The sequence below is a fragment of the Pteronotus mesoamericanus genome, unplaced genomic scaffold (assembly GCF_021234165.1).
Source record: "Pteronotus mesoamericanus isolate MK-2021 breed Mesoamerican mustached bat unplaced genomic scaffold, CSHL_Meso_final contig_32, whole genome shotgun sequence".
NCBI lineage: Eukaryota > Metazoa > Chordata > Mammalia > Chiroptera > Mormoopidae > Pteronotus > Pteronotus mesoamericanus.
Window position 1 is genome coordinate 564,373 of NW_026555134.1, and position 25,154 is coordinate 589,526.

Here is a 25,154-nt window from a genome sequence, read left to right on the forward strand (position 1 = left end):
TGAGGCGACTTGGCTAAAATACTTCGCCTGGAGCCCTTTTGACCGCTGTGAATGCTGGCTGCTGAAGCAAGGGCCGGGAACACCGATGAGGATGAGAAACCAGCGTCCTTCAGGCGTGTTGGTGACAGCCAGCACACCACTCTGGGAGCCGGGGGGCTGTGCTCGGCCAGATATACAACATGAGCATTTCTTTTCGGTCTGGGTGGGGGAGGGGCTGGCTCCTGAGTGGGCTGGACACTGTGCAGGTGGGGTGGGGTGGGGCGTCAACCATCATGCAGTGGTTTCTCAGCATTACATTTTTTTCTTAATAAACTTTTTTTTCAAAAGAATAGTTGTAGGGTCACCCCAAAATTAAAATGAAGGTACAGAGATTTCCTAGATACTCCTTGCCCCCATACCCCCCACAGCCTCCCCTACTGTCGACATCCCCCACCGGAGTGGTCCATTTGTTGCACCGTGAACCTACCTCCCTTGACACATCATAATCACCCAAAGTTCATCATTTACGTTAGAGTCGTACTCCCATAGAATGTACAGCACTAATGAGAGTACAGCCCTAATGTACACTATGGACTTTGGGTGGTTATGATGTGTCAATGTGGGTAGGTTCCTACAGCAACAAATGAACCACTCTGGTGAGATACGTCAATAGTACGATACAGAATATGACCATTGCCCTAAAACTTCTGTGCTTCCCCTACTCACCCCTTCTTCCTCCAAACCCTGGCAACCACTGATCTTCTTATTGTCTCTGCAATTTTGCCTTTCCCAGAATGTTACAGAGTTAAAATCATAGAGTATCTAACCTTCCAGATTGGCTTCTTTTACTTAGCAATATACATTTAAGGTTCTTCCATGTCTTTTCATGGCTTAATAGAACATATTTTTTAGCATTGAATAATATTCCATTGTCTGGATGTACCACAGTTTATTTATCCATTCACCTACTGAAGGGAATCTCGGTTGCTTCTAGGTTTTGGTGATTATTATGAATAAAGCTGCTATAAACATCCATCTGCAGATTTTTGTGTGAATGTAAGTTTTCAACTCCTTTGGGTAAATACCAAGAAGCAAGAGCACCGGATTGTCTAGTAAGAGCATGTTTTGTTTTGTAAAAAAACTGCACAACTGCTTTTCAGAGTTTGCACCAGCAAGGAATGAGAGTTCCCATTCCTCCACTTCCTTGTTACATGTTTGTATCTTCTTGGTTCCTCAAGTTTAGAAAAAGGCCATATTTCCTTGCACTGTTGGCTGTAGCTGCACAGGTTTAAAAGCACTGTGGGGATCTAATCCCTTTCTACCCTCTTCCTACCCAAGACTTTGCCCTGGCCTCTCTCCCAGGCTAAGGTTCCTTTCTAATCTCCTGCTCTCTCTCTGCTTCTGTGCTCTGCCTTTCAGAGAACGTTTATCTCCCTCACTCTTCTCTTCAGGAAATGATGCACAGAAAGTCTGCAAATAGGGCTTCTTAGATCGCACCAGCCAGATCTCTTGAATTTTACTGACATCTTATTTCTACTCAACTGTTCTTTCTCACACTCTTCCCTGGTGTTTCAGGGAGTCCCTGGGGCGTCTCCCATTGACTCATCGCTCTAACACCATTTGGCGGAAGAGATTACCTGGGTCAGGAGGACATGTGCCAAATGGTACCTCCCCATCCCCTTCATTGTGAATGCCCAGAAGCCACGTGGTATAACCTGCAGGTGTCGATATAATGTTCTTCTTTCCAGCTCTGAGTACATGTTCCCACCAGCCAATATGACAGCACTGATTATGCCCCTGGTTTCCAAATGACCTAGGGAATGGAAGCCCTCTGGCCTCCATTAGTAGGAACTAGTCCCTGGGGACAGATGCCATCTGTCACTCCATTGTCTTCCTACCCCCGATACCTGTTTCACAGAACTGCCTCATGAAGGCCCTGCCTGAAAAGTAAGTTTATACAAATAGAAGCCAGGGGTCATGGGGCCCCTGGCTCAGCAGACACAGCAGATCCTGAATCTGTGTGTGTCGTTTCCGTACCTGTGCGCCTACCGTGCCTGTTTATACTAGAGTGTACACTCTTTGGGGGCAGGACACCCTTGCCTCATTTCCACATCCTGTAGCAGGTCTGCCGCGGTTCCCTCCAGCAGCCCCTCGGGCCTGGCCATTTCTGTATCCTACTGCTTCCTGCTCCATGCAGGTGTCTGCATCTTTGTGCCTGAAGACGTTCCCTGGCTCCTGAGTCCTCTCCGCCCTTGTGCAGAACTAGCTGAAATGCTGGGAACGATGCCTGTAAGAAGCAGAATGGAAATGCCCTAGACCCCTTCCTCCCTGGGAGGCGTGGCTCTCTGGAATTCCTGGGCAGTTGCCTAGATGATGACGACTGAGTCGATAACCCTCCTTTGGCTGTTTTCCCCTCCCTGTCACACATTCCCCCCTCCTCTAGTGGCTTTCTTCTCAAGTCACCTTCTCTGGAGTCCTGACTGAGGGTCTGGGGAAACATAAGTACATGTCCTTTATATAGCAGAGTGATGGCACATAGGACATGCCTAGAAGATATTTGTTGAGGAATGATGGGTACTTCTAGAATATTCATATTAGTTTCTGAAATAAAACAGACTGGAAGCTCTTTTCTCCATCTGTCTTGTCCCAAATTTTGGCTGCCCTGTGGACTCAGGCTGCTGCTCAGCCGTTGTCTGCCTGTCCCCAATGAAAGGGACACACCCTGCTCCTTTCCTTCTCCTCACAACCCCCTTTTCATGTCTCTTAATACACATTGTTCTTTTTCCCCCTGCAAAGGAACGACTCTTTGAAGCTAATGACTGTGCGCGCGCATCTTTCTAGCACCCAGCACAGAGTGAATGAATGAACGCAGACTTTGCTTCCACTCCAAAAATATATGACTCTGCATTTGTATTTTAACATTGCCAAACCCATCTTCTTGCCACCAATTTCTAGTCTAGGACTATCCCCTTAAATGTCTCTCCAGTCTTTTGTTAGAATCTTTCTGTAAGTATGGGTTGAGAATGAGAGCAAAGCTTAGTCTAGAATAGTGGTTCCTGACCCAGACTGAATGTTAGGTAAGTCCTTGGAAACTTAAAAATGCCAATGCCAGGCCTCCCCACAGGCCAACTCAGCCGTAATCTGTGAGCACAGGGCCTGGATTTAGGCTTTCTTACAACTCCCAGAGGATCTTAATGCAGAGCTAAGGTTGACACCGTTGGTCTGGAGATAGAACTTCCATGGCTTCCCTTCATAGCCTCCTGCTTTAGACTGGGGTGGGGGGGGGGGCACGGGGCAGGGGAGATTAACTCAACAGTGTTGTGTTGGATCGCAAGGACCAATTTTGCTGAGATTCAGGGTCAACTAAATATTCCTAGGATTCTTATTGTCTATGTAAGTGTCAACCAAACTGTCATCAGAACTAAGTAGGTCTGCCAGGGGCCCAGCCCCCTTCCACCTGGCAGCAAGACCTCCCACCCTGGGCAGCTGGAGTGATGTTCCTCCTGAATTCTCCTGCATGCAGTGGATGATGGGCTGCGTGTTGAGTTCCTGTGGATTGAGGCCTCCTGTCCAGAAAGTCTGGGCCGGCAGCTTTGGGTGGGGGCTTACAAAGCCATCAGCTGATAGCCTGGGCTCCTCTCCCCCAACCTAGGCCCTTTCCTGCCTCCTCCTTCCAGGCCACCCTTTTTCCAATTCTGTTTCTTCTTGGATTTTCCCCCGTCCCTGCTTCTCTCCTGCTATTTTCCACTGTCTTCTTTGCTTTCTCTGCTCAGCTGTGCCTTGGAAGCATGCTGTGGCCGCCTCCTCTCACAGCTTCGTTTGCAAAGCATGGGCCCTTTGCCTAGGAGCCAGTGTGGGAGGAGAAAAGGAATGGAGAGAGGGGGCTTCTGGAAGAGAGTGCTTGCAGCCTGGGAGTTTGAGGTCCGGGTTTCATACCTGGATGTTTATGCAAACTGATCCTTTGTGCTTCAGCTTCCCCTAGTCAATAAATGCCAGTGCCTTTAAGAGAGGTTTCTGGGAATGGGAGAATGTGTTGTTTGCGTGGGTCTCAGCTTGGTGCGTGCTGTCCCGGGGAGGGGGGAGGTGAGGCATGTGGGCCTCCACGGACTCACTTCAGGGCTCTCCCTCTGCTGTCTCCACAGGACTGCGATGTGCTGGTCTTAGCTGCTGTCTGAGAGGATGTCTGGGGTGTCTGAGCCCCTCAGCCGAGTGAAGGTGGGCACGTTAGGTCGGCCGGAAGGCCCCCCAGAGCCCATGGTGGTGCCCGTAGACGTGGAAAAGGAAGACGTGCGGATCCTCAAGGTCTGCTTCTATGGCAACAGCTTCAACCCTGGGAAGAACTTCAAACTGGTTAAATGCACTGTGCAGTCCGAGATCCGGGTGAGTGTGGCAAGTGGTGCCTGCTCTGTCTGTCTGTCTGTTTCTCCCTCTCCTTCCGGGGCAGCTGAGTGGCTCTCCTTCAGCCCAGCAGGCTCCCCTGTAGCCAGCCCTGGGCTGGGGGCACCAAGGGAGAAGTTCTCAGCCTGCAGAGCCAGGCCCCCTTTCAAGGAGCCTGCAGCCCCGCTTCGCGAGTGGCCTGGGGACAGATTTTATAGCTTTCGTTAGAACTCCCGATCATTTGCTTGGTCTTTGATTCAACTCATTTCAACTCCTTAAATATATATGACATTTGAGTTTCTGTAAGAGATGTAAGAGCTCCCACCGTCAAAGAGTTTGCACTCTGGTGGAATTAGAATTAGGGAGATGTAGAAGTGATGAAGTTGAAAATAGAACAAAAATGGTAAGGACATGTGCTGAGTGCTTAGACACGGGTGCTGGTGGGGGCATTTAGAGGATAATAAAGCACTAGAGATGCCCTGGGACAGGTGAATGGTTGGCAGGCCCTTTCTGAGGCAATACATCAATTGGCTCATTCTCATCCAGCATCACGGAATCTGTTGTGCAAGTCTAGATGGCCACTGCATCGGGACGCCTCAGCACCAGGAAGGCACTTGAGCTTAACCAAATGTATAAGAACTTGTCGTCAGAAATAGAGTTACAGTACAGTGATTGATTTAAGTGCCTACATTTATTGAACAATTACTGTGTACAGCCTGGCTCGATTCCTCTCCATACATTATCCCACTGAATTGTCCCAGCGACCTCGTGAAGTTAGATAACGATGAAGACATCCCCTTTTACTACCCAGAATATTCCTTTCTAATGATGCAAAAGAAAGCCAGATTGGTTCTCAAAAGGTTGCTTGGTGGGATGGTAATTTGAACAGAGGAAGCAGGGGACTTTTGGGAAAGCTAACCAGGTCTGAGAAAGCTCCAGCCCTCTCATTACCGATGCTTCCCCTGTCCTAAAATCAGTATCCCCCAAACTCTCCGTGGTCTCCATGTCTCTTCTGGTCCGTGCTGGCAGTGCCTTCTGTACGTCTGTCTGCCTGGCTGCCTTCCATCTATTACAGCACACGCTATGCTTCAACACACCAGAGTAAATGATTAGGTCACTGCTTGGAGAGTTATCACAATTGATTATGGTTTGGTTACTCCCCCCGTTTCCTGTAACTGATTTGATTAGGGCCTTATTTGCTCATCTCATGGTTCCGGATATGTAGATACAATTGTGTACTTAGAGAAAGCCCTGGATACCTTCTTCCAGGAGGGTCTTTTCATATCTCTTTAACCCTCTACTTCTTGAGTCTTCCTTTGGGTATATCATCTACACAGATAGCTGATGCCGATGCCTTCCACTGTAGGTTTTACTGGTGTAAGTTTCAGAAGTTAACCTGACTTCCAAGTTTGGGGGCACCTCCCTGCCTTTTTGCTGAAAGTCAGAGAGTGTCTGAATGACCCAGATCAGGCTGTGTTCTGTGGAGTTAGTGAAAAGGGACCTGAAGGACCGGTGGAATTGAAGTGGCAGCTCCGAGGGGAGCAGAGGGCTTTTCACGAGGAGGGAACAGCAAGAACAAAGGCAGGGAGGCTGCTAAACAGTGTGTAGTTCAGTTAGGCTGGAGCATGGCTTATATTTAGAAAAGTGTTTAAAGTCAAGATCAGAAAGGGAAAGTTGATGGCAGAAAAGCAAGGGCCTAGAATATCAGGCTGAGGGATTTGGACTTGTTCAGGCACACAGTTTTTAAGCAGGGGAGAGGCTCTTCTGGAGCTGTCTGATGTCTTGCTGGGTGTTTAAGGGGAGAAAACACAGCAGACTACAGAAAGGGCAATGAGACCCAAGTTTAAGGAGAATGGCTAACACTCAAGGCTTTATCTGGAGGGGTATGAGAACAGCGGTGAAGAACAAAGAAAGATCTGATGGCCTTCTAGGAATTTATGTCCAAGCCTTCTGGTTTTTCCTGTTTCTGATCTTGCAGGCAAAATATCACCTGTTAATTGCCAACAGCCATGGCTATAAAGCCACCTGGACCTTGAGCCAAGTACTGCTTTCTACTTACAGGTTATATTGCCTCAGACCTAATACTTAACCAATCTGGCTTCAGTCTCCTCATAGAGTATCACGCCCATATGGAGCCTTGTTGTAAGGATTAGAGATGATAGATAAGAAGTGGCTACATACAGTAGGAGCTCAATCATTGGAGCTATTGATTGTGTATGTATTATATTGTCACCCCACTCAGGAATCTCCAAGGGTTTCTAATTACCCATAGAATAAATTTCAAATTGTCTTCTTTTAATGTTTATCCGCTTATCTGTCATATTTTGAAATAGAGATGTAAGATGATCAAATTTGTGTTTTGAAGCAGTACATGGTATCCTGCAAGATGTGAAGAGGTGTTTCATGGAGAAGGGGTTTTATGGTCAAAGAAGTTCGAGAAATGCTTAAACAATTCTGAACAGATTTCTTTGCGACAAGACTTATCGGAACCTTCAATCTGCAGCTGTGCATGGTGGCTCATTAAGAAAAGGGCCACAGAAGGATGTTTTAATTGCCTGAGAAACTCTTCTTTAAGAGTTGGACTGCTAGTTCTCTGGGAAATCGTTTGAGGATCTGTTTTCCCAAACTCTGACAACAGTTCAAAAAGGGCAGGAGAGAGGAAAGGCTAGGGAGAGGGAGATGCATTAGGGGGCTGCAGCCGCAGTGCGGGTGGGAAATGGCGTGGACCTGGACCAAGGGAGTGGCACTGGGAACAAAGACAAGTCAATAGATCTGAGTGCATACGAGGGGGCAGACTCATCAGAATTTGGTGATTAACTAGATGTGGGGAAGGAGAGAGAGGTAGGAGACAAGATGACTCGGGCTTTTGCTTGGGCAATTGAATGGGTGTTGATACCATTCGCTGAGCTCACAGCAGAGGAAGAAAGGGAGTTCTGAGATTTCAGCTTCATACGTGTTGTGTTTATGAAACATCCCCATGGAGGAACGTGGGCCTGGAGCTCCAGAGGGAGAAAGGACCTAGGGATGAGGATTTAGGAGTTGTTATGCAATGGATACCATGTGAATGGCTAGACTCACCCACAGAGAATGAGTAGAGCACGTGAAAAGAGTTCCAATTAGGAAATCTTGGGATCAGCTTCTGAGGGGCTGGTAGAGAAAGAGGAACAAATGAAGGAAAAAGTTGAATCATCTAGAGAGAGAGATAAAAAGAAACAAAAGAACAGGCAGGGAGACAAAGGTAGAAGAAACTTTGAGGAAAGAATAGTTAGCAGTGTCAGAAAGATCAGGTAAGATAAGGCTAAAAATAGGTTCATTGGCTTCAGCAACAGGTGACATAATGACTTTTTGATGGAAAGTTTCCGTGCAGAGATGGGGGTAGAAAGCCTTGTGCAGTCAGTTAGACAGTGGAGACAATGAGTATAAGCAACGTTTCAGAGAGATTGTAATCGTGAAAGAGATGGCAAGAGAAATGGTGTTACCAGCAGAAGGAAAATCATAGGTGAAGGTCCCGCAGTGGAAAAGCACAAGACAGGTTTGAGGCTAAAGAATGGCCAAGGTTGGCTATTTAAACTGCATTAATGATTTTAGATTTTACCTCATGTCTTGTGGGAAGTCACTGATTTAGTTTAAGCTTATGAATCACATGAGATTGCATTTTTAAAAGATCACTTGGGTTACATAGCAGAAGATAGATTGGCGGAAGGCAAACATGAATGTGGGGAGAGGTTAGGTGGCTTTGCAGTCATCCAAATGAGAGGTGATGGTAGCCTAGATGGGGGTTAGAGTCATGGTGGCGATCATGTTGATGATGGTGGCAGTGACAGTGACGCGTGCAGTGGTCTCGATGGTGATAGCGGTGATAATGAGGACAGTGGTAATGGTGATGGTTGGCGGTGGTTGGTGGTGGTGATGACGGTGATGACGGTGATGATGGTGATGGCAGTGCTGCTGCCGAAGGTCAGGGTGGTTGTAACGATAGCAGCGAGCACTTTTGAAAGCACAACCTAGACATTATCCTCTTGACTTCTCAAAAGAGCCCTATGAAGCGCATACTGTTATCTCCATTTTGTATATAAGGAAGTAAGGACCAGAGGAGTGAAGCAAATTGCTAGTAAGTGACGGAGCCTATTTTCAGACCCAGTCAACCCACCTCCAGAGGCGGTGCTCTTAACCGTCATGGTGTATGGAGAGAAGTAATTATAATGCAAAAAATTGAGGAGACGGAAATGAAAGGTTTCGCTGATGGACAGGAGATGCAGGAACAAAGAGGAAGGAGGTGTCAAGACTGGAAGCGCTGCTTCAGGCGGACAGGGCCGCACTCCCTAAAGTGAAGAACACTCGAGGAGAAGCTAACTGCGGAGAGGGGTGTTAACAAGTTCAGGTTTGAGGCCTGTCAAGGGCCATTGAGATGCTATAATTTTTTCACGTGAAAATGTTGAGTACACTGTTTGATACATGATTCTAGAGAAAACTGGGCCGGAGATAGACATATGAGTGTTGTCAGCCTTTGCATGCTGGCGGAAGCCATGGCTGTGGGTGAGATCATTAATGAAAGAGTCCTGAATAATTTTATCATCCATTCCACAAATATTTGTTGAGTGCTCCAAGTACCTGCACCATGCCTGCTATGGCATAGGAAAAATCATCCTACCTGAAAAAACAGACATACTCCCTGCTTTCGTGGGACTTCCAGGCCAAGGGCAAACCTGACATTGACTCACGCTAATGAATGAAACTTTACAAGTGGAGGCAAGTACTGTGACAGGAAGAAAGAGGTTCTGTGAGAGTAGAGAGTACAAAAGATCTTGGCCCAAACATCTAGAAACAGCTTTGCTACTCAGGGCCTGTTTGTTGTGGACGCTGCATCCAGCCATGTAGGTCCAGACGCAGCATCCCTGCCCGAGAGCCTCCGAGAGCGGCCCCTCCCACCCTCTGCCTCCTGACCTCTCCTTTCCTTCTTCCCTAGCTGGGCTTTGCCCTTTGGTGGATTTTTCTACTTTCAGCTCCACATCTTCTTTCACTGTCCTTCCTGTGCTCAAAATACTGCCAGCTCTTTCAAACTTGCCAAGTGCTTGTCCTTCCATAAGAACACTTCCGACGTCCCAGCACCCCATCTAGCTGTGTCTGATCAAACAGATGTAATCCAGGACCTTTGGATTACACGCAGTCCTTTGCTAGCACGTTCCCAAATCATAGTTACTCCATGCATACTTGCTGAATTCATGTGTTTCTTTTTATTCTCTGTTTCTTTCTATGCGAATATAGGCAGCCTCGCGATGCTTCCTCTGAGCTGTTGAGAGCTGTGTAAGAGCTGGCCCTTGTGCTTAGGACCCAGCAGACGTTAGATAGGTGTTGAAGCACCTTGCTGAATTTTGCCCCTCCTGATTTTCCATTTCCCTTTTGTTTGGCATTCTTTGGAAATTGTGTTTGTTTGGGAGTTCTGAATCCCTACAGCAAGTGGAGGCTTATATCATTATATATTTCTCTAACATGCTAATTTGCTTGTCTGGGAAAGGGGTTAAGATAACACTTTGTAAACACCCAGCAGAGTGCCACTCAGACGTGCCCACACAGGGCGTCTCTCTGACTCTTACAGCCTCTCTTTCACATTCTCTCCCTCTCCCTCCCTCTCTCTCTCTCTCTTGCTTTCTCCTCCCCACCCCCTCTCCTTTTTCTTTCTGCTCTTTGCTCACTAGGTTATGTTGGCTATGTCGACCATATGTCCTGGTTTGTCTCAGACCGTCCTAGTTTACACGCACTGTCCAGGGATGACTATTAACACTGCCCCTGCCAATCTCAAGAACATCCTGGTTCTTGGGATAAATTATCAGGTCACCTACTGTTAAGTGCCACATTTGCTCCTCTCTCTGCCTCACACTGACTTGCTGGCTCATGGTGTTCTCTCTCCGGCTAATCTCAGATGACCCATGCTCTCTGCCTGGGCCCATCTCTGTCCGCCATCGGACCATCTGTATCTCACAAGGAGGACCTGAAGCAGAAAAGCAGGCCCTTGTCTGTGACAGGGTGTGGTTCCCAGGGTGCAGGCAGGGTCCCACATCCAAGACCGTCTCCCTCAGCCAGCCTCTATCATGCTGAAGAGCCATGTTCAAGATTCGCCCTTGTTTTTTCTCAGAGCATTACCCTGCTTGGAATCCACATTTACATCCTGGGAGACACAGAGACTGAGCCATGCTGTGCCCTTCCCACCAGGCCCAGTTGTGTCTCCTGCCCTCAAAACAAGGCTCCCAGGCTGCAGGGCTGGCTGGTGGGGGCCGCCTGCCTGATGTGTGAGGAGGGCCGCGTCCGGTCCTCGCCTGCTCTGCGCATGTTGGCACTCACTGCCCTCCCCAGTAAATTCAGAGGTCACACAATTCATTCCAGAATGTTCCCATAGATACTGTGGCCCATTCTGCCCTATAGTAACCAGAAGATCATCCCAGTTAGTTTAGAGTTTTGACCTAGCTCTTAACCAGACACGGGGCGTCATGGACTGGATGTTTGTGTCCTCCTGCCCTGCCCTCCCAAATTCCATTTGTGTCGAAGCCCTAGCCCCCAGTGGGGAAGTATTGGGGGGGGGCCTTGGGGAAGTCATGAGGTTTAGAGGAGGACATGAGGGCTCCCACGGTGGGATTAGTGTCCTCATTAGAAGGCGAAGGGACCAGAGTTCTCTCCCTGCTGCATGAGGCCATCTGCAGACGAGGAAGAGGACCCTCACCCAAAACCAAATGAACTATGAGAAATGAATGTCTGCCATTCTGTTCTAGCAGCCAGCCTCCGTGCGGGCAGAGGAGTCTCCAGCCCGCAGTTCATCCGCTCAGGTTCTTTGTTTCCGGAACAATCCTGAGCCCGCCTTCAGGTGCCTCTAGGGGGAAGACCGCAGTTTGAGGTGCAAGAAGGGAGAAAGGCAGGATTACCTGTCCTGGGAAGTTGCTATTTCTAAAAGAAAGGTTACCTTGAAGAGAATAAGCAAAGCTGAAGAAGCTCACCCCACCTCACCCCCCACCATGTGTGAGAACAGTCCCTGAAACCTGCAGATGAAAGGGTTCAGCCAGGAAACCACAAACTGTTACCACAGAGACACTCACAGTGATAAAAAAGAGGTACATTCGCAAGGACGTTTTCCTCTCTGCACCCCCTCCCCACTTCCTGTGTGTGCTCCCCAGGCCGGTGCCCCTACCCACAGCTGTCTGAAGGTGGGGGCTCAAGCATGCAGATCTTTATTTATCTGGGTAACTACGTTCATTATATCGACAAATTAACAGTCAGGTGCCTGTGCTTTCATTTCTATTTTTACTCTGGCAGTTGCATTTCTGAATGTCCTGGTTAGAGAGAGGCTTTTATCACATCAAAATGAATGCTTTCAGAGTGGGATGTTATGCTAACTTTTATTATTTTGTTCATCAATCACTTTAAAAAAAAAAAAGATCCCTTAGGTGTATTGAGAACTCAGAACTTGTATAGCTATTGTACTTGGTTCCCAGGGCTGCTATACCAAATTACAAAAAACCCCCCAACTAACTGGTAGTTTAACACAACGGAAACATGCTCTCTGGCTTCTGGAGGCCGTTGGAACTGTGCCCCCCTCCGAAAGCCCCAGGGGAGGAAGCCGCGTCGCCTCCTGTGGCTTCTGGCAGCTCCAGGCTTCCTTGGCTTATGGCTGCATGACTCCTCTCTCTGCCTCTGTCTCCACATCCCCTTTTCCTCTTCTCTCTGTGTGTCTTTTATAAGGACACGTCATTAGATTTAGGAGACACCCAGAGAGTCCAGGATGATCTCACCTTGAGATCTTTAACTTAATTACATGTGCAAACCCCTTTATCCCAGTGAGGTCCTATCACAGGTTCTGGGGGGTTAGGGCGTGGCCATATCATCTGGGGGACGCCATTCAGCCCACTGTGGCCACTAATTAGGATCACAGTGTCTGCCGCTGGTACCCCCACTCAACTGTACACAGTCCATGTATACAGTATGCAGGTGAGCTTGAGCAGTTTGCACACATGTGCACACCCACACTGAAGCGCGAGGCTTTGTCAGGAAATGCCCACAGAGCGCAGGCTGGTGGAAGCCTCTTTTCCTTATTGCTGCCTGGGATTCGCAGTTGCCAGGCAGCCTGTGGCCTGCCTCTGCCCTGGCATGATATTTCCTGTGATGTTGTCTGGCTATGTGATGCCACAGGCTGGTCCCTTGTCACTCCTCAGGCGATCTCACCCAGTCGCATAGCTTGAAATTCTAATTTTAACCAGTGATGCCCAAAAATGTAATGCCTCCCACGGCTCCAGCTCACACATCCACCTGCCTCCTTGCCAAGGCCGCGGGATGTCTGGCTTCCATGTGAAGAATCAAACTCATAATCTTCTAAAAGCCCCCTTTTCTTCCAGTCTTTCCCTGTTTCGTTGATTGCAACTCTGTGCTCTTAGGTGTGTCTCCGGCTATAGACCTCACAGTCATTCCTGGCCTCTTTTTCCTCTCACGCTGTGTATTTAATCCATCAGGAAATGCTGTCAACCCTACTTTCAAAACATATCTGGCTCTGGCCGGTGGCTTAGTTGGTTGGAGCATCACCCCACACACCAAAAGGTTGCGAGTTCATTCCCGGGTCAGGAAACATACCTAGGTTGTGTGTTCGATCCCTGGTCAGGGCATATGTGGGAGGCAACCAGTCGATGTTTCTCTCTTACATTAATGTTTCTCTCTCTCTCTCTCTCTCTCCCCTTCCTCTCTCTAAGATCAATAAACATATCTTTGGGTAAGGAGTAAAAAAAAAAAAAATATCTGAATTCTGACCACTTTGCTCTCACCATCTCCACTGCCTCTACCCTGGCCCAGGCCATCAGCATCTCTTACCTGCTAACTGCTACCAGCACCTCCTAACTGCTTCTGCCCTGGTACCCTTGTGGTTCATTCCACAGGCAGCGGCCAGCCATGGAGAATTTTCAAAATGCAGGTCAGCTAGAGGGATATATTTGAGGTATAGCTTAGGTCACATCACTGCTCTACTTTAAACTTTCCAGTAGTCCCGTCTTACTAAAAATGAAACCCAAAATCTTTACCTTGGCCTACACCAAGGATCAGCAAACAATGGCCTACAGGCCAAATATGGCCCACCATCTGTTGTTGTAAATAAAGTTTTATTGGAACACAGCCATACTCACTTGTTTACATATTGTTTATGCCTGCTTTTGAGCTACGACAGCAGAGCTGGGTAGTTGTGCCTGGTCTAGCTTCCTCCCCTCACTTCCCTTTAGGCCCTCTCCTTGCCAGCCCCACGGGCACACTGGGGCCGCCACATGCCGACCTTGGGGCTTCTGTGCTCTCTGGTCCTTTTTCCTGGAAGACTCTTTCCCCACACGGCCACCCCTTTCTCCCTTACTTCCTTTGGGGATCTACACAAATGCCCCCTTATCAGAGAGGACTTTGGGGGCCACCTCATGTAAAATAGCAGCCCTCTCTCATTCTGGTGCTTTGACCTACTCTGTGTGTCTTCTTAGCACTTATCAGAACCTGAGATATTATTATGCTTATTTGTTTATTGTTTAACACCCCCTCTCAATAGAAAGTAGATTCCAGGAGAGGAGGCCTTTGCTTTTGTTTTTCCCAATTTCATTAATGAAATTTTCCCAATTTCATTAATTGCTCATTAATGAGTGTAGAATTCATTAATGAGCAATTACTTAATGATGGATGGGTGGGTGGATGGATGGGTCAATTTTAGTTCTAAAACCAACAGAGGCTGACTAGAACTCCATGTCTCAATTCCAAATTCCAGTGGAGGAGAAACAGTTTCTGACTGACGTGGCATGTACAGAGGGCGGCATCTCGGGTCTGTGGCAGCGAATGCCCAAGAGGGGCTGTGAATAGGGCGGGCAGATGGGTTTATGTAACCACTACATTAGTGCTCCTGGATGAGGCATGTCATCTGACCTGTGTTTTGAGGGGAAAGGTAGGAGAGAGAGAAGGAGAAAAATGCTGATGTGAGAGAGAAGCATTGGTCAGGTTGCCTCTTGTACGTGCCCCTGCCGGAGACCAAACCTGCAGCCCAGGCATGTGTCCTGACCAGGAATTGAAACCCTGACCTTTCGGTTTCTGGGATGACGCTCCAGCCAACTGAGCCACAGCGGCCAGGGCCAGAAAGTTTTAAAAATACTAGGTTTCCAAGTCCCATATCAAATTCACTGAATCAGGCTCTCGGGGGTGCTGGGAGCCATCACTGCCACAAAGGCTCCGCGTCCTCTACCTGCAGGACCCTAGCCGGCTCCCCCTCCCTGGGAAAGAATTATCAGCAGTCGGGGAGGGTGGGGAGCCCTAGGGAAGAGGTCATTGCTATAGAGTCTGAGGGTTCACAACATACTGAGTCTGAAAGGGTCTATGAAAAGGTGACAGAGGAGGGCAGGATGGAGCAGAAGGGAAGAGAAAGTCTGTTAGATGAGTGGTTCAAGGTGGTGCCACAGCACCTCCGTGTCTGCCCTTCTAGCGCCTGTCAGTCTCTAAAGCAGAAGTGGCCTCCTGGAGAGTGGGGACTATGTCTCATTCACGGTTGTATCCCCAGTGCCTACGCAGAACCTAACACAACGTAGATATGCGGTAGATGTGTGTAGAATGAATGAATGAACCGATGCCTGGAGGGTACTCAGATGAGGCCAGTAATCACCTAGATCACTTGATATGAATACCAAATAGGAAGTTGACTGGAGGGAAGATTAGCATTCATAAATGATAAAGTGTAGGAGGGTTAACAGAATTTCAGCTGGTTTAAAAATAGCATTCCCTGTGTAACCTTGAGCAAATCACCTACCTGACCTCCCTAGGCCTCAGTTTCTTTGTATAAAAACGGAGTCAATTTAAATGATCTGTACATTTACTTAAGGCTCTAAAATTCCAGTCTAATTTTTATGATCTTAATAAACATTTGAACATCTGAGTACCTTAAAGCCACAGATTTTATTTTTCTGGCTATGCCAGTAAGGTCTGCTTTCACATCTGAGCTCCAAGCTGAAGAAGACAAGATGTCTGTTCAACTTAGTTTCATCAGGACCTGAGTGAATTTGGGCTATTCTTTTGCTCTCTGACCCTGTGACATTTACTGTTTAGAGTGCGAGGCCCCACTTGGTAGCACATGAGACAAGCACACAAGCATGAGCTATGGCATTCATCTCACCGTGGAAGATAAGATCTGCTCCCATGGTTTCACTTTGAATATTTTATGTCTAATCTGCAAAACCAAGCTTATAATAGCTAAATTTAAACATTTATTTTAGAAGAGTTTTTTTTTACAATTATAAAATGAATATATGAATGCTATACATGAAAGGAAAACTACAGACCAATGTTGCTCATGAACATAGATATAAAAATCCTTAACAAAGTGTTAGCAAATTGAATCCAACAACACATAAAATGAATACATGTTTATTTAATAATAATAATACATTTCTTTAGCAGCACTAAACACAAAGCCCCATGCTAAGCTCCTTGCTTGTATCATCTCATTTAATCATCAGAATAAGCCTATGAGAGAAGAATGTTTTTATATTTTACAAATGACCAGTTGGAGAAGTTAATTTACTCAAAGTCACGGAGCACATCAGAGATGAAAGCTTCTGCCTCTGAAGCCATTCTGTTAATGGCAACGTTATACACAAAAGTTCAAATGCAGGAAACCTGGAAGAATAAAAATCTACATGGGTCTAATTGCACTAACTCAAGACTGTCCACGTTTTGACATCTATTTCATTCTGGATTTGGTTGTTTCTGCTCTGTCACTGTTGTACTTTATTATAATACAAACAAGAAATCCAAGAGTTGGGTGATACGTGGAAACCCCATTAAGAGATGGAGAGGGCCCCGTGTCACATGCTTATAATTTAATATCTGCTCTTTTTATTTATACTGCATGTTATCTAACCCCACTCCTTTTACAGGTGAGGAAGTGAGGGTTAGGAGCCCAGATTCTGTAGACTCCAAAGCGTGTGGTGCTGTTAATCACCAAACTCCTGATCTCTTGAACATTTTTGATGGGAGGTCACTATCCTTCATGATCCCAACTTGTTATCCATGGGGCTGGCCCACTATTTATTCCCTCAAATAGTTGAGGATCTTCTTGGTACCAGGCACTGGGCTGGGACCGGGGATGATATTGTGTGTAAGGTTTGGCTTCTGACCTTGATTTGAAAGGTTAGGAAGACAAATATGGACAATCGTCTTAGTTCTAACTGGTAAATGTCTACATTAGTTTCTTAGGGCTGCCATAACAAAGTACCACAAATGGGGTGACTCAAAACAAAAGGAATTCATTCTCTTGCAATTCTGGAGGCTGGGAGTCTAAGATCAGGGTGTTGGCAAGGCCAAGCTCCCTCTGAAACCCCTAAGAGAAGGGTACTTCCTTGCCTCCTACTAGCTGTTGACAATCTTTAGCCTTAGTTTGCTGGCAATCTTGAGCATTCCTTGGCTTGCAGATGTAGTAGTCAAGTCTTCCATCTTCACCTGGCATTGTCTTTGTGTGCATGTCTTCCTGTATGTTCAATTTTCCCCTTTTCCTAAAGACATTGGTCATATTGGATTGGGATCACCCCAATGACTTTATTGTAATTTCATTAGTCTGTAAAGACTAATTTCCAAATAAGGTCACATTGTAAGTACTGGCTATTCAATACATCTTTTTTGAAGAGACATAATTTAACCCATAATAGTATCTTGCTGGATGTGTGTGTAAAGGTCTTTGGGAATCCTGAGAAGGAAACGAACCCTTCAAGGCGAGTCAGGGGGACGCTTCCCAGAGGGACTCACAGTGCTGATTGGGTTTTACAGGATGACTGGAAGCTCTGCTGGACGAGGGGACAGGAGGGAGGGGAACCGGGGGTCCTCCAGGCGAGAAGAGCATGCTGTGCTTGGAGAAGAGAGAGAGTCATCCTGGGAGGCTGGGGCTTAGAGCGCAGCATGGATGGGCATGGGAGCTGAGATCAGGAGGAACCCGTGCAGGAAAATTCCAAAGGGCTTTTATGCCTCATGCTAACAAGTTTGGATCTTATCCTAGCATGTAGTAAACGAGGACCCAATAAGGATTTTTGACAGAAAGTCACCTGTTTGAAAGTGCCCTCAATCTCAACATGACACCTTTTTAAATAGAATTCAGGCAAGACTTTTTGGAATGAAGGCTTTGATTTATTAAAATTTTAAATTGAGTCATTTCTAAAAAGAGGAGCATTTTGACTTCATGGAGCAAAACTTAAGGAGGGTGCCTTAAATTAAGCCTGAAAGCAACCTGAGGGCCAGCGCCTCAGCCTGGGTCCCAGGAAAGCAGACCCCGGGAGGGACGTCCGCGGAGTGCGCCGTGAACACTCTTGTGAAGCTCACCTGAGGGGAGGGAGGGGCACAGGACGGGCAGAGGGAGAGGCTGGGCTGCGATGCTGCCATGACTCAGGGGGCTCTGAAGCTGGGATGGCCCCGCAGAGCTCTTCCAAATCGGGATGAAAGGACAGAGCCTTTATACCCCTGAAGTGACCAGTCGCTGGGTACAGGCGGCCCCCAGTTAGAGGTGTGACCTTAGTAAAGGTGAGGCCAATTCTAATGGAAAGTGGGTGGTGGGGGGCGTCTCTCAGTTATCACGATGTTTCTAAAAACCCAGTCACTAACACAGAATATGTTTTTTAAACTCAAGGATAAAAAGAAGTTTAGGTATTTTATTTTTAGAAAGAGGTGGGCCTAAGAAACTCGTGAAACTTACAGAGATGACTACAGAAGTTATAAAATGTGGCTGAGGTACAGGATAGACAATTAGATGAAAGGAACAAAGAAAGAGATGAGAAACAACCCCTTCCTCCCCTACAGAGTCACCTAATGGTAGACATCCTTGTAAAAACAAATTAATTTTAAACCACATTGTACACAAAAAAACAATTTCTGATAGGCGTTAAAAATGAGACTGAGAACCAATAAAGGAAGAGAAAGTGGAATGAATAATTAATTGCTTGGATGACCTTTTCCTTTTTGGGAGGATAAGTTCCCTTACTCTGGCCGTGGAGATAAGCATCCAGCCCTTCTTTGTTTCTGGCCTGTAAGAGGAAATGCCAGAGAAGAGGGAGAGAGGCAAAGGCAGTTTGGGGTCTTCACACTATTTGATAAAGAGAATAAATCAATGTCAGTCAAGTAGGAAGGAAAGCCATAGAAACCCCACTGCTCGCAATAGAGCGCCAGTGAGCCAACGGGCCATCTGAGGACCTGCTTTTCAGTAGTTCTCATCCAAGCAGAAGCAAAGTTTTTCCTGTAGCGAAAAAGAATCCCGGTCTTATCTAAAGAGCAACTGGTAAAATTAAGACCGCTTTTTCTTTTTTCCTATCATGTTATTGATAGGAATTCAGTGAGTAGGTAGACATCTTATACCACTGTTTTTGAAAAAATGATTTGTTAATAGAGTAAGAAATATTGACTCACCAATGACAATCTATGAGCGGTGGGCAGAGGGCTGATTTTGCTGCTCCCGGCATTGGCCGGAGGGGCTGTGTGAGTATTTGGGAAGCGGCAGGCAAGGGCGAGGGAGGCAGGGCTGATCCAAAAGCCTCCGCAGTGAGATCATGTCAAACCTCAAATGTTTTCTTTGTTTAAGCTGATTCCTATCCCCACTCTGGGAACCTCGGTGGAAGCTACTTTCTCTTGCCCACCCACTAAGTAGAAGTTCCTTGTGGTGAGGGCTCCGCGTGAGCCCTGGGGCTCCTGCAGTGTTTTGCAGAGTGAGTATGTCATAGATCATCGCTGATGGTTTGAATGAAGGAAACATGACAGCTTCACATGACAAGGGTGGAGACTGTGGTTCAGGAGTGTGTCATCCTGCCAGAAGGACTTGTCAGAACTGGGGCCAGACCCTGGGTTTGTGTGATTCCTCAGTGAGTGCTCTTTCTGGGTCGCCTGTGAAGGCCGGCCTCATCGCTCCCCGTCGTGAAGGGCACCTGAAGGACTAGTGCACTTGGCAGGGCAATTCTGGAGCCAGCACACACTTCTCAGGGTGAGGGCACAGTGCCCTACGAGATAGCCCTGCTCAGCCTCAGCCTCAGGCTCCAGGGCTCCCAGGCCACCCACACTTCTGCCTAATTGGCTACAAACATAAGGGTTCTTGGGTCTAGGAACACGCAGTGGATTTAGTTGTCCTATCTCTTTGGTCCCCTCCAATCTGAAAGAGTCAGTAAATCTGAGAGCGTGCAGGCCATTTATTCTACCAGTCTCTGAGAACACCCCTCACCCTGGCTGTCATGGCTAGACTCAGCCATGACATTTTGGCAGAAATACCTCAGAAGTGGTGCTGTGTTCTTTTTGGTGGATCAAGGTGAGAGACCTGCTCTGTTTACCTGTGCAGCTGATGATGATGATGTTAACATGGGCGACCTGGTCATTCGTGTCTGCCAGGTTTTCCTCGGTACATGATTAGTGTCTGAGGGAAGATACGCCACGGCCGTGCCGCTGGCCTGGCTATCATCAGATCTCCGCCCTCCGGTTTTATCACCCATTGGTGAATCATGCCTGAAACAACTAATGCTGGCTGGTGTTCTACTGTAAAGAACATTCCCTTTTCCCTCCTTTATTTATTTGTCTATCTCAGATTCTGTTTTATTCAGTGGGATGTAATTTACTCCTAGCTTGTATATTTTAATGCTTAGGTTGTCCCAACTTTTGGCCAGTGCCAACCCCTTTAAACTGATCCTGTCTCCTTGATATATAGGTATAGGCCCAACATTCTCTAAACTCTTTTTTTTTTTTTCTTAGCACAGAAAGGTGTTCCAGGCTTGTCTTGTACTTTATTTGTCCCGTCCCTGGAATCAGCTATTTCTTCCAGGAGCCCTGGATCCTTTTAGTGGAGGAGAATATTTAGAAACTAAGACTCAGTGTTTGGTATGCAAATGGCAATCAGGTTGTTATTGATCCTAGGCTCTTTCAATAAGCAAAGCACTGGTGTGGCCTCTCTCTCTCTCACCATGAGTTCTCACCAATATTCCAATTCTAACCCCTCACCAAGGGTTCTCTCTATCTTTCCCCTCTCCATAGTTTGAGTACTTTGTTCAACAGTAAGAAGCCCATTTCCCATTGTCTTCAATATATTCACTCCTTTGCTCCATCTCCCTGTAGGTAACCAATCACCTAACCACTCTCGCCATCTCTGCCCAGTCCCACCTGCTCCTTTGCTCTGAGCCTGGCTTTGCAGCCGCCCTTAGCCTCACTACTGTGACTTGCGGCCATCCCACCACCCCCAAGAGAATGGAAAAAAACAGATAAAAAAGGTGAAGAAAAAGAAACCAGACTTACATTTGGTTTTTCCAATCGTTCTTTGTTTTTACGAAAGCACCAGAATCTACATTGGATTGTTGTGTTGAAAATAATGCTAGCATTTTTTAAAAAGTATTTACCTCATGGCAGATTTTGCCCTAAGGAGTTTTGCCTAATTTAATTCTCATAAAGTCATTCAAAATAGGTGTTGTTATTTTCTCTGTGTTGCAAATGGTTAAATGTAGGCTTAGGTGACATGCACATTGCAAAGTATTCAACAGAGATTGATCAGTGCCTGAGAGTTTCAAAACTTGCCTTTGAGGGTCCTCTCAGCCCCACCAGGAGCAGGCTCGATTCACCAGTTATGTATGGAACCACATAAGAAGCCTGAGTTAAACCGGAACCAATGTGACTCAGAACCAAGCGTGGCCCTATAGATGGGCTTCCAGGCTGCTGCCTAACTGCCCTCCTCTTAGTTCCGCTCTGGCTCTAGGCCAGGAAGCTACGTCATCAGGAGGCTGGGCAGGCTGACTTCTGGTCAAGAGGCCTGGAGTAAGGAGGGCACCTAATTTCTTATCAGTACTTGATTTCCTGTGGTCAGGCTTCTTGTGTGGGGACTGTGCCACTTAATCCCTTAATGTGAGTCCTGTCCTTCTGCCTTGCCCAGCCCCACCATCCCACAAAGGCATCTTGGCCTAGTAGAAGTCCTCAGAGTCCAGTGGACCAGGGTTCAAAATCCCAGCTTAAATCCATGAGCTATGTGGCCTCCATCAGTTTTCTTATCAGCCAAATGGGGATGTAACACCTGCTTTCCTGTGTTGTATGGATTTAATGAAATAATGAATGCAAAGTGCCTACTGCAGACCCTGAATAATACCAGCTAAACTAGAGACCGCTCAGAGGGAGCTTTTTAAATGGTGGATGCTCAGTAATTGTGAATTGGTTTGGCTTCATGCTTTTTGTCTCGCTGCTTTTTCCCTTGCTGCTTTTTCCCCTTTGCTTGTGTTCTCTTCTCTCAGTTCCTCCGTCTCTGCCTCATTTTTCCAGTTTGCTCATTCATCAGACAGAGTCCACTGAGTACCAGGCCTGGCACTGAGTGCTAGAGAATCGTAAATGAATAAAACACTAAGACGGAACTTCACCCTAGAGAGTCACACTTCTGGGGCTGCATGAGGACTATGGGGGCCTCGAAGGAGGCACCTCTGAGTCGTGTCCCTGTCTCCTCCACAGGAGGTCATTGCCTCCATCCTGCTGAGCGGGCGGATCGGGCCCAACATCCAGCTGGCTGAGTGCTATGGGCTGAGGCTGAAGCACATGAAGTCGGATGAGATCCACTGGCTGCACCCACAGATGACCGTGGGTGAGGTGCAGGAGAAGTACGAGTGTCTACACATGGAAGCTGAATGGAGGTAGGAGAGGAGCCCTGGGCTCTCAAAGGGAGATGGGTGTGGAGGGGGGAGGCCCTGGGAGCACTTCCCAACCTCTGAGAATCTTCTAGAACATCTCAGTGATGTTTTAGGCTTAGGACTAAGCCTGCAGTGTCCAACGCATGTATTTGCCAAGGCTTAACATGGGCTCCCAGCGCACGCCCACCGGGGGCTTGGTGCTATGGAGCAGGAACGCGAGTGCCGGGATGAGGGTGAGCCAGGCCAGTGCCCTAGTGGTCCAAGGAAAACGGCTGCCAGGAAGAGGAAGTGGGGGGGGGGTCAGTACTAGAGCTGACCACCACCTGTTGGCCACCCCTCCGTCCTCTGTGGTCCTCCACCCAAGTGTCCTAAATGGGTGGCCAGAGACTGTGGGGGCAGCCCCTTGCATGTGCTGGATGAGGTTACTTCTGCCCTTGGCCGGCCCTACGCCTCCTTTAAATACAACAGAGTCCTAACTTCCTGTCCCAGGTATGACCTTCAAGTCCGCTACTTGCCAGAAGACTTCATGGAGAGCCTGAAAAAAGACAGGGCTACGCTGCTTTATTTTTACCAACAGGTAAAAGATAATTCTTGTGCCCAAGGCCCTGTTATACCTTAAATGCCAAGTATTACCCATGCTCTCCTAGGAGATGGAAGGACAAAGCCTTGGAGGTTCCAGTCAAGGAAACTTCACTTGGGGACATTCCTTGGCTCCTGCTTAGTTATGACTCTGCCTCTCTCACAGCCAATTAAGTGCCCGCTAACCCTGCCCCATATGCTCACGGCTCCTCTTGGGACTTTCCTGGTGGCTCTTTATTGCCCAGGAGCCCTGGCTGGTGAATCAGCAGAGCAGGTCGAGGAGAAGGCTGTCATCTTAGACACACAGGCTCTGCCGTCTGACTCACCTGCTTTCTTGTCCAGCTCTGCCACTTTCTAACCTGGTGCCCTCAGGGACTTCACCTGCCTGAAGCTGTTTCCCCTTGTATAAAAGGGGGATGATAATAATAATAGTAACACCTACTTTATAGGGTTGTTGTGAAGACCAAATGATACCATTAACAGTGTGTTGGTAAACGAGCTCTCTGAAGAAAAAATTCGTGATGTGTAGAACTTCCAATTCTCATGGTGTAAATAGGCCTGTTTTAACCTACTGATGTAATATCAGTCAGCTTGCAAAATTAAAAAAAATTTGCTCACTGGCTCTTACGAGCTTTTTGGAGCTTCTCCAACACACTGACTATAGTACATTTAAAGTGCCCAACACAAGACCTGGACCAGAGTGAATGCCAAGTAAATGTGAGTGGCCATCACTCTATTCTGTCTGACCTTCTCTCTCTCCTACCTCTCTCTCCTGGTTTTCTGGAGACCACGCCAGACTTTTCTTATACAGTGTCGCTACTTACCAACAAGGTTTCGGATAAATTACTGACTCCTCCCCAGATCCCAGTGTTCATATCTCCAAAATAAGGAGTTGGGGAGGGGAATCCAAATTTCCTGCCTCGTGGATGATGAGAGAACATGTCCAAAGTACTTCAAAAACCCAAAGGCCCCATCCTGTGGAGGCTCGACCAGCACTGCTCGGGGTCCTGGAGGGAGGCGGAGGCAGAGCGGAGGGCAAGCTGCCCCCTCCCTCTCTCCCTCTCTCCCTCACTTGCCCTGCGTCTGTGCGCGGTGGGCGTGTGAGAGAGGCAGCCCAGGGGAGCAGGATTGTGTTCCAGGCGCCCACCAGCTCCTGGGGCCTCTGCTCAGGGAAACAGGCAATGAGGGCGGGAGTCTCAACCTTGGCCTTTTCCCCCACCCCCAGCTCCGGATTGACTACATGCAACGCTACGCCAGCAAGGTCAGCGAGGGCATGGCCCTGCAGCTGGGCTGTCTGGAGCTCAGGTAGGTGGCTTTGACGCCTCTCCAGGGAAGGCGCCTGTGTCTCCCCTCCTGTGCTGGGCTCCTGGCCAGCTCGACTGTCCTCCAGGGTGGGAAGCAAGAGCACATCTGTGAGCTGGGAGGGGACAAGTGGTGGCCGACAGAGGATCAGGCCCTGAGGCGCTTGCTGTCTAGACCCTGGGACTGAAGTGAGTGCCAAGTCCCCCCGGGCGGGTGTCCCCTTCTTCCTTTGGCTGCCACTGCCCTTGCCTCCAGGATGCCCGCTTTTTCCATCTGGCTGCCGTCCAAGTGATTCAGTAAACGTTTCTTTGAGATGTAGGTGGGATTCTGGGAGATACTCAAATGCTGGGGATCCCATCTCTGTTGTTCACCGCCATGTCCCCTGCTCCTGCAGGCGCTACTAAGTATGTACAGAATTAGCAAATCATCAAGAGAGGCCCTTAAACTTATAGTGTTTGGGAAGTGACAGGTGTGTCTACAATTGATCATAATACAAGGTGGGATGAAATATGTGCCAGCCAGATGTACATATAGGAGCCATTAATCCTGCCTGAGGGCATTGGGAGGAGGAGACTGGAACTGCTCCAGGAAGGAGGAGAGAGACTCCCAGCAGGAGATGCTGGAGGAGTTGGGGGCGGGGGAGTATGCATTCTAGGCTCAGTGACCAGTGGAAGGAAAAGGCCAGACTGGGGGATAGAAGGAGGTTAGTTGTGGGAGGTAGGTTGGGGCTGATGGTGGAGGACTTTGAATGACAGTCTAAGAAATGGGTCTTACTCTTGGCTGTTAGGCCAAGGAGGGTGAGGTGGTTAAACCTGTGTTCTTACCCAAAGCAGCACCATTCCGTTCACTACCCATCACCATCCACCTGCCCATTCCACCCTCCATTGCTTTTTCTGTAACCCCTTACCTGTCTTACAACAGTGGTTCCAAAATCTTGTGGTGAATCATAATCACCTGAGAGCTTGTGAAACTAGGATAACCCTAACCCCACCCTTGGGAATCCTGGTTTAGTAGAGCTGGATGGGACTTTAGGATATGCATTTTTGACAAGCCCCACCCTCTCACCCCCACCCCTGAAACAAGTTGAACACCGTCAGCCTCATGAGTGGACGGAGGGACTTCCAAGACCGCTGTCAGGGAAAGCTTCGGCAAAGGGTTACTTTTGGTTTGCTCGAAAGGTGGTTCCAGGAACAGTCCTGATCCTACCTGTGATCTTGAAGTTATAGAGAGTATGACCCCGCTGCTGCTTCTGGAGCCATGGAC

At 47.8% G+C, this 25,154-nt stretch overlaps 1 protein-coding gene across 1 annotated transcript in view; it reads left to right on the plus strand.

The window, feature by feature from the left end:
• Positions 1 to 996: 996 nt before the first annotated feature.
• PTK2B (protein tyrosine kinase 2 beta) overlaps positions 997 to 25,154 on the plus strand; it is a 58,330-nt gene continuing 34,172 nt past the window's right edge. The window contains exons 1-5 of the mRNA XM_054576001.1: positions 997 to 1,091; positions 4,122 to 4,359; positions 21,835 to 22,013; positions 22,500 to 22,587; positions 23,815 to 23,894. Coding sequence (XP_054431976.1) covers positions 4,159 to 4,359; positions 21,835 to 22,013; positions 22,500 to 22,587; positions 23,815 to 23,894 — 548 coding nt within the window. The 5' untranslated portion in view covers positions 997 to 1,091; positions 4,122 to 4,158. The remainder of the gene's footprint in view (positions 1,092 to 4,121; positions 4,360 to 21,834; positions 22,014 to 22,499; positions 22,588 to 23,814; positions 23,895 to 25,154) is intronic.